This window comes from Solanum stenotomum, chromosome 3, assembly GCF_019186545.1.
Source record: "Solanum stenotomum isolate F172 chromosome 3, ASM1918654v1, whole genome shotgun sequence".
In the NCBI taxonomy this organism is placed as follows: domain Eukaryota; kingdom Viridiplantae; phylum Streptophyta; class Magnoliopsida; order Solanales; family Solanaceae; genus Solanum; species Solanum stenotomum.
In genome coordinates, this window is record NC_064284.1 from 66,920,447 (window position 1) to 66,930,156 (window position 9,710).

The following is a 9,710-nucleotide window of genomic DNA, read 5'->3' on the forward strand; positions in this document are numbered from 1 at the left end:
GAACGCCTGACCTGAGGATGTTTGACCCAAGAACGCCTGACCCAAGGATGCCTGACTCGAGGAAACTTACTCCCCGAGAACCACTTATATGAGGATGCTTGATCCAAAAACGCCTGACCCAATGATGTCTGAATCTAGGAAACTTACTCCTCGAGGATGCCTGACACGAGAACGCCTGACCTGATGATGTCTGACCCGAGAACGCTTGACCCGAGGATGCCTGACCGGAGGAGACCAACCCCCCGAGAATGCTTGAACCGAGGATATCTAACCCGAGAACGTCTAACCTAAGAACGCCTGACTTGAGGATAGTTGACCCAAGAACGCCTAACCCGAGAATGCCTGACCCGAGAATGCCTAACCTGAGAACGCTTGACCTGAGGATGCTTGACCCAAGAACGCCTGACCCGAGGATGCCTGACCCGAGAACGCCTAACCTGAGAACGCTTGACCTGAGGATGCTTGACCCGAGAACGCCTGACCCGAGGATGTCTGACCCTAGAACACCTAACATGAGAACGCCTAACCTGAGAATGCCTGACCTAAGGATGTTTGACCCGAGGATGCCTGACCCGAGAACGCCTAACCTGAGAACGCTTGACCTTAGGATGCTTGACCCGAGAATGCTTGACCCGAGGGTGCCTGACCCAAGGATGCCTGACCCGAGAATGCCTGACCCGAGAACGCATAACCCGAGAACGCATAACCCAAGAACGCTTGACCCGAGAACGCCTAACCCGAGAACGCCTAACCCGAGAACGCCTGACCGAGAACGCCTGACCTAAGAATACCTACTCCTAGATAATGCCTGACCCGAGCATGCTTGACCTGAGCATGGCTTACCCCGAGAACGCCTGACCGAATGAGACCTACTCCCCGAGGATGTCTGACCCGAAGAAACCTACTCCCCGATAACGCCTGACCCGAGGATGCCTTATCCGAGGATGCCTACCCGGAGGAGACCAATTCTCCGAGAACAGCTGACCCGAGGATGCCTAACCGGAGAAGACCTACCCCCCGAGACCGCCTGACCCGAGAATGCCTGTCCCGAGAGCGCCTGACCCGAGAATGCTTGACCTAAGGATGCCTGACTCGAGAAAACCTGACCTGAGGATGCCTGACCCAAGAACGTCTAACCCGAGGATTCCTGATCGAAAGAGACTTACTCCCCGAGAACGTCTGACCCAAAGAGACATTCCCCGAGAGTGCCTGACCTGAGAATGCCTGACCCAATGAGACCTACTCCCCAAGGACACCTGACCGAGGATGTCTGACCCAAGAAGACCTAATCCCCAAGAACGCCTGACCTGAGAAAACCTATTCCCCGAGAACGCTTGACGGGAAGATGCCTAACCCGAGAACGCCTGACACAAGGACACCTGACCTGAAGAGACCTACTCCCCGAGAATGCCTGACCTGAGGAGACCTCCCTGATGATGCCTGATCGGAGGAGACCTACTCCCCTAGAACGCCTGACCCGAGGAGACCTACTCCCCATGGATGCCTAACCCGAGGATGCCTGACCCGAGGTCGCCTGACTCGAGGACGCCTGACCTGAGGAGACCTACTCCCAGAGGACGCCTGACCTGAGGAGACCTACTCCCCGAGGACGCCTGACCCAAGGAGGCCTACTTTCGAGAATGCCTGACCCGAGGATGCTTGACCTGAGGACGCCTGACTTGAGGAGGCCTACTCCCTGAGGACGCCTGACCCGAGGAGTGCCCTACTCCTCGAGAAAGCCTAACCTAAGGAGACCTACTCCCTGAGAACGCCTGACCTGAGGAGAGCCCTACTCCTCGAGAACTCCTGGTCCGAGGAGACCTACTCCCTGAGAATGCCTGACACGAGGACGCCTGACTGTTATTTTTATAAAATTTGTACATGCCTAATCTTATGTATCATTCTACTAAATATGTGTTTAGTCAAACACAACAATATCATCTAATTTTAACACAATTTTAGTTATTACTCTCACTATTCCTTTTTAGTTGTCATGTTGCGATTTTTTAGAGTCAATTTGACTAATTTTTAAAGTTAATTTTGATTATATTAATTTGATATTTTGAAATTAGAATTTAGATATTAAAAAACTATATGAAAAGTACTACTATAAATTGCATTTTTTTTCCATATCAATATGATGGAAAAATACATCTGAAAATGTTAGTTAAAGTTTATATAGTTTGACTATTAAAAATAAAATAGTAACAGTTACAAAAGAACGGAGGGAGTAGTTCACGAAATAGGAAATGTTGAACTATGTAAAACTAATTAAGATAATATACCATCTAACATTATCGGAGTTGCTGACATAGAATTAGCATTGATACTTGTAATATTTTTAAAAAATGATTAAAACACCTAAATAGGAGTAACTTGCTTTTTACCAACCAAAAAAGGCACAAGTACATAGAAAATGATGTACCGCATTAGAGGCAACCATGTTATTCCCATGTATACATGTCCAGTAACTCGATTATTTTTAGAGAAAAGACATAAAGTCACCACTGAAGTTGTCCCGTATTTGCATAAAGACACTTTAACTTTGGAAGTGTCCTATCACCCCACAAAACTTTTTAATATCCTTGTAAATGGGTCATTTTGACTCATTTCTTTGTCTGGGTTGTTACCACGCACATGAGGCGCGTGATGCCGTGTTTTTACTATCATTAACCAGTTTAAAAGTGTCACGCGTTGCTTTATTTCTTTATTATTAATTATTTAATTAATTTACATCATCTTCCCTAAATTTAAACTCAAAAGAGCCATTGGTAGCCCTAAATTCACAATTTCATCTTTTTCCAAAGCAAGATCAACGTTGGTACTCTCTCTTTGACGATTCATCAACTTCCCAAAGCGCAATAAGGTAGGAATTTGTTTTATCTTTTAATTTCCGTCGATTCCAACACTCTTTACACTATAATAATTGGAAAAAAAATCTTTATCATATAATGTAGAGCCCTAACATGTTAGACCTTCAATTCCTTGTCCCTCCAAGAATCTTCACCAAGAAACATCAACAACGAGATTATCAACACCAAGAGAAAATGAGAAAACTTTTCTATATTTTGTGATTTTAAGAAAAGTTGAGAAATAACAAAAGGAAAGAGAAGACTTTTTTTGAAAAAGAATATGGTCGGGGCGGGTTGAACGAATGTTACAGGAGTGAGCATCACGCGTGGCAACACAGACGAGGGAATGGGTCAAAATGGCCAATTTACAAAGATATTAAAAAGTTTTGTGGGGTGATAGGATGCTTCCAAAGTTAAGTTGTCTTTATGCAAATACGGGACAACTTTAATGGTGACTTTATGTCCTTTCTCTTATTTTTATAATGTGATACATAATCTTTAGGTTTATTCAAAAGTATGTAATTTTAATCTGGTTAAAAGATGCAACAAGAAAATAACAAAAAACTTCATTTTATACACCAAATACCTTTTCAAGAAGCAACATATACTAGACAACCATGATTACGTCCCCATGTTGGTTCACTGCTAAATCATCAAAATCTCAATTCCGCTAAATCATGATTGACTACATGTACATTGACATTTCAAAAGTTAATATTGCAATAAAGATCGGAACATGAAGCAATTCAAGATTGATATTAAATAAACATAATTAAGTACTAATGAAGTGATACAAAGTTCAAGAAATAGTAAATACAAATTATTAAGTCTATGGGAATTCAAAATACACGTTTCATGAACTATAAGGAGAAGTCTAAAGATTCAAGTTATTCATATACTAATGACATACGGTTAAATGTATATAGTCTCTTACTAATTTATTAATTGTATGAATAGTATTTACTACAACTTTTGGATTTTCTAGTGTTATATACTATAATATTATATAATTACTTTCTAAATATAATTAAATAAATATTTTATAACATTTTGATGTAGAGTAACTATTTTTTAATGGCATTATTGTAGTAACTCAATTTTATAGGGATATTTTGGTATTTCAACTTTCAACTTTATTTGTTCCCACTTATAGTAATANCGCCTGACTGTTATTTTTATAAAATTTGTACATGCCTAATCTTATGTATCATTCTACTAAATATGTGTTTAGTCAAACACAACAATATCATCTAATTTTAACACAATTTTAGTTATTACTCTCACTATTCCTTTTTAGTTGTCATGTTGCGATTTTTTAGAGTCAATTTGACTAATTTTTAAAGTTAATTTTGATTATATTAATTTGATATTTTGAAATTAGAATTTAGATATTAAAAAACTATATGAAAAGTACTACTATAAATTGCATTTTTTTTCCATATCAATATGATGGAAAAATACATCTGAAAATGTTAGTTAAAGTTTATATAGTTTGACTATTAAAAATAAAATAGTAACAGTTACAAAAGAACGGAGAGAGTAGTTCACGAAATAGGAAATGTTGAACTATGTAAAACTAATTAAGATAATATACCATCTAACATTATCGGAGTTGTTGACATAGAATTAGCATTGATACTTATAATATTTTTAAAAAATGATTAAAACACCTAAATAGGACTAACTTGCTTTTTACCAACCAAAAAAGGCACAAGTACATAGAAATGAAGTACCACATTAGAGGCAACCATGCTATTCCCATGTATACATGTCTAGTAACTCCATTATTTTTAGAGAAAAGACATAAAGTCACCACTGAAGTTGTCTCGTATTTGCATAAAGACACCTTAACTTTGGAAGTGTCCTATCACCCCACAAAACTGTTTAATATCTTTGTAAATGGGTCATTTTGACCCATTTCTTTGTCTGGGTTGTTACCACGCACATGAGGTGCGTGATGTCGTGTTTTTACTATCATTAACCAGTTTAAAAGTGTCACGTGTCGCTTTATTTCTTTATTATTAATTATTTAATTAATTTACATCATCTTTCCCAAATTTAAACTCAAAAGAGCCATTGGTAGCCCTAAATTCACAATTTCATCTTTTTCCAAAGCAAGATCAACGTTGGTACTCTCTCTTTGACGATTTCATCATCTTCCCAAAGCGCAATAAGGTAGGAATTTGTTTTATCTTTTAATTTCCGTCGATTCCAACACTCTTTACACTATAATAATCCCTAAAATCATAATAATAATAATAAAAATCTTTATCATATAATGTAGAGCCCTAACATGTTAGACCTTCAATTCCTTGTCCCTCCAAGAATCTTCACCAAGAAACATCAACAACGAGATTATCAACACCAAGAGAAAATGAGAAGACTTTTCTATATTTTGTGATTTTCGGAAAAGTTGAGAAATAACAAAAGGAAAGAGAAGACTTTTTTTAAAAAAGAATAGGGTCGGGGCGGGTTGAATGAATATTACAGGAGTGAGCATCACGCGTGGCAGCATAGACGAGGGAATGGGTCAAAATGGCCAATTTACAAAGATATTAAAAAGTTTTGTGGGGTGATAGGACACTTCCAAAGTTAAGTTGTCTTTATGCAAATACGGAACAACTTTAATGGTGACTTTATGTCTTTTCTCTTATTTTTATAATGTGATACATAGTCTTTAGGTTTATTCAAAAGTATGTAATTTTAATCTGGTTAAAAGATGCAACAAGAAAATAACAAAAAAATTCATTTCATACACCAAATACCTTTTCAAGAAGCAACATATATTAGACAACCATGATTACGTCCCCATGTTGGTTCACTACTAAATCATCAAAATCTCAATTCTGCTAAATCATGATTGACTATATGTACATTGACATTTCAAAAGTTAATATTGCAATAAAGATCGGAAGATGAAGCAATTCAAGATTGACATTAAATAAACATAATTAAGTACTAAATAAGTGATACAAAGTTCAAGAAATAGTAAATACAAATTATTAAGTCTATGGGAATTCAAAATACACGTTTCACGAACTATAAGGAGAAGTCTAAACATTCAAGTTATTCATATACTAATGACATACGGTTAAATGTATATAGTCTCTTACTAATTTATTAATTGTATGAATAGTATTTACTACAACTTTTGGATTTTCTAGTGTTATATACTATAATATTATATAATTACTTTCTAAATATAATTAAATAAATATTTTATAACATTTTNTTGGAACAATGGTAGTAAATCCTAGACTCTTCTAATATATAGTAATATATAGTAAATATATAGTAATATGAGTTAAGGCATAATAGATAAATGTGTCATTTAACTTGGTTTCAACTTGCATTAATGCCCTCCAACTTTGGGTGTACACATAGGAACTTAAACTTGTATAAAGTTGAACAAGTAGACAAATGTGTCCTATGTGACGTTCTATGTGACGTCCTATGTGTATTATGTCACGTAGGACACGTGTGTTTAGTTGTCTAATTTTATACAAGTTTAAGTGAGTACCTGTACATATCCAAGGTTAGAGGACATATATGTCAGTTGAATCAAGTTAAAGAGTGTGTTTATTTATTATGCCTTTATTTAGTTACCTTTGTTCTTTCATTTGTTTGAGGCTTTGAGGGAGTAGATGTAAGATCAGAAATAAGGAAGGAAATGGGAAAGTTAAGTTGAGTAGTAAACACTTTGAACATACTATGTACTAGTCTGTCCAATTATGTCAATGAGACATACTTTCATTAGATTTTTTTCTGGAATGACGGATCAATATTGTATAGTCCTTAATGGGAATCAGTTACTAAACACCACATTTCTAAGTAACCATAACCATAAATTTACAAACTTTCAGAAATCCAAAACACAAATTCCAATAAGCCTAACCATAAATTTACAAATAGAGAGTGTACACTTCTCTTTAATTGATACCAAGGATGAGCTCATGATAACTATCTTTAACCTTCCTCTTCTTTGATGATAACTTCATTATTTTCTCCTACAATTCTCTTCCAAAACCAGTGTTCTCTCCACACCCTGTCCATTTTCTCAATAGGCAAATTCTTGGTCTCTGGCAAAAAGAAGTAGACAAATGCAGTCATTATTGCCACCCAAACTCCAAAAAAGAAGAAAATCCCAAACTTGAAGTGGCACAACATGGCTAAAAATGTTTGACCAACCAAGAAAGTGAAGAGAAAGTTCACTGATACTGAAATACTTTGTCCAGCTGATCTTATCTCCAATGGAAATATTTCACTTGGAATTAACCATCCTAATGGCCCCCATGACAAACCAAAACCAGCTACATAGTTGCATATCAACACCAAAATCACAAAGGCCCAACCTTTACTCAATCCACCATGATCCCCTAACTGAGCCCCCATTAATCCTCCTACTATCATTTGTGTGACAAACATTTGTATGCCTCCGAATATCAGCAGCCCTCTTCGGCCAACTTTATCAACAATCAGCATTGACAAACCTGTTGTGACAATTCCCACTGCTCCTGTCACAACAGCAGATAAAAGAGATGCACTTACACCTAGTCCAATCGTTCGAAACAGGATAGGAGCATAGAATGCAATGACATTAATTCCTGTGACTTGTTGGAAGAATGGTATCGCCACGGACATGACAAGTTGAGGCCTGTATTTTCTTTGTAAAATGTTCTTGAAAGGGTGTTTGATAGTTTTTGAAATTTCACTGGCTAAGATAATATCATCAAGTTCTGCTTGTACGTCATCAGTGCCTCTGACTCTTTGCAGCAATCTTTTAACCTTTTCGTGATCATCTGTTCGTTGAATCAAGCTGTTGGGGGTATCTGGGAGGAACAACGTGCCTAATGTTAAAATGGATGCTGGGACTGCAGCCATAGCAAGAGACACTCTCCATCCCCAACCACCTTTGACCTTTTCAGTGCCATAATTTATAAGGTTCGCTATTAAAACTCCAATGCCTACACTTAGTTGAAAGCTATTATTGAATCCTCCTCTGTACTTGGATGGTGCCATTTCTGACAAATACAACGGTACAGCCTGCAAAGTTGTGAAGACAAACTTAGGTTTTAGCTAGAACAGATAGTTGATTGAGCTGGTTTACTTTCAAAAAGGAACAAGAATGGTAAATTTGTCAAAGGGTAAGTCTTTGAGTTTTCATGTAGAGAACTTCTAGTTTTATTTACTAAAGTGAAGATATAGGTCTACTAGTTGAGAAGTATTGCTTCCACTTCATTTTAAATGTTTGTGTTTGATTAGATACAGAGTTTAAAATGAAAGACTTTGGCACATATCAAAAGTACTTTCAGAACTTGTAGTCTTCAACATGTCGTGGCATTTCTATGAGACTATGACTATTAGAGCATCTCATTGAGAGTAAAGTGGAAGTATTTCTAGTTATGGAAAAGTATAATTCGAGTAGTATTTTACCTGATTTGCATTTTGAGAACAACTCTTTTTCTTTACGAGAGTGAAAATATAGGACGTGTGTCTACTAGTTGAGAAGTGCTTTCATTTCACTTTAAGTGATAGTGTTAGACTAGATACGGAGTTTAAAAATGAAAGACTTTAGGCACATATCAAACGTACCGTTAGAACTTATAGTTCTAAAACATGTCTTGACATTTCTATGATTATGAGAGCATCTCACTAAGAGTAAAAACTCGAAGTTTAAAATATTTCCAAACAAGGAAATGTGTATTTTTTACCTGATTTGCAAAACCAACACCAACACCTAGTAAAACTCTGCCAATTATAAGCATATAGATATTAGAAGCAGCTCCACCAAGGGCTGCACCAGCAAGGAAGTTAGCTCCTCCAAGAAGTATTGATGCCTTGCGACCATACACTCTGGTGACTGATGAGGCAACAAAAGTAGCAAAAAGACCAGCCACATAAAGAGATGATGTGAATGATGTCAACAATTCACTATCAAATTTGCAGTAATTACTAAGTTCTTTGTCTTCTTTCATCTTAATATACACATCATGAAAGAACTTTTTCAGAAAAGGCTCCATAGATGTTACTCCACCTTCACATTATTTAAATTGTGTTAGTGAAATAGAATAGATCAATTGATTCACAGGAGAGATATAAGTATTGAAAACACCTCTAAACTTGGCGTGAATTATTATTTTAGTCTCCCAGTAATAATAATTCACGCAAAGGAAACATAATTTCTTGTTCTTTTGTGTTCCTTTGTTATCCCTTTGGACAATTGAAACCTTTACTAGGTGTGTCATAGATTGTATATAAAAGCAGAAAAATCAAACCTGAAATTCCAATATCATATCCAAAGATTACACCACCCATAGCAGCCATCATACAAGCTAATATTACAAAACATGTCAGCTTTCCATGGTACTCTTCTCCATCATTTGCTACCACTAATCCCTCTGCCATACTTTTTCTTTTACTTTATCAATTGAACATGAAAACTTACAAGAACTAAAGGGAGTTAAGGGGACACTCATGTAGAATTTATTTTACTTATGATTTACAATAATGTAGTAAAAATATTTATGAAATATCCATAACAATGTAAACCTAGGACAAAAGAGGAAAAAGGTTGAAGAGTTTTTAGCAGTCCAAGTTGACTGCTAGAGATCAGCATCAAATATGGTCCACACCCATGTGTATTGATTGTGTGTTGATTATTCAAGAATTGTCCTTGTGCCTAATCAAATGATTGACACAAACTCCAAAGTAAATAAAATAATTTGTTGTGTGAACTAATAAACAAAAGATATTCTGATTGTGTAATCTCTATGACAGACTATGTTTTTGGAGATTATTAATTATATTTCCAGTATTATTGGTGCAGATTAGAGTCTGTTTGGTAGGGACATTTTCAAG

General features: G+C 36.4%; 2 protein-coding genes across 2 annotated transcripts; one reads left to right on the top strand and one right to left on the bottom strand.

Annotated features, from left to right (window-relative positions):
• Nucleotides 1–248: 248 nt before the first annotated feature.
• Nucleotides 249–785, top strand: LOC125859210 (protein IQ-DOMAIN 14-like). The gene has a single exon (XM_049538913.1). It carries the CDS (start codon nt 249–251, stop codon nt 783–785), a length of 537 nt encoding a protein of 178 aa, XP_049394870.1.
• A 5,801-nt stretch (nt 786–6,586) lies between these two features.
• LOC125859907 (hexose carrier protein HEX6-like) lies at nt 6,587–9,428 on the bottom strand. The gene is made up of 3 exons (XM_049539759.1): nt 9,128–9,428; nt 8,564–8,886; nt 6,587–7,895 (listed from the first exon to the last, which is right to left on the bottom strand). The coding sequence occupies exons 1-3, from the start codon at nt 9,255–9,257 to the stop codon at nt 6,819–6,821; spliced, it is 1,530 nt and encodes a 509-aa protein (XP_049395716.1). The 5' UTR covers nt 9,258–9,428; the 3' UTR covers nt 6,587–6,818.
• Nucleotides 9,429–9,710: the final 282 nt, after the last annotated feature.

What these genes read in the sequence shown, in the direction of transcription:
- LOC125859210 (XM_049538913.1), top strand. Translation starts at nt 249, where the DNA reads ATGCTTGAACCGAGGATATCTAACCCGAGAACGTCTAACCTAAGAACG.
- LOC125859907 (XM_049539759.1), bottom strand. Translation starts at nt 9,257, where the DNA reads ATGGCAGAGGGATTAGTGGTAGCAAATGATGGAGAAGAGTACCATGGA. An exon ending in ATATGATATTGGAATTTCAG is followed by an intron (nt 8,887 to 9,127) that starts GTTTGATTTTTC and finishes AATAATGTGAAG; the next exon opens with GTGGAGTAACATCTATGGAG. An exon ending in GTGTTGGTTTTGCAAATCAG is followed by an intron (nt 7,896 to 8,563) that starts GTAAAAAATACA and finishes ACAACTTTGCAG; the next exon opens with GCTGTACCGTTGTATTTGTC.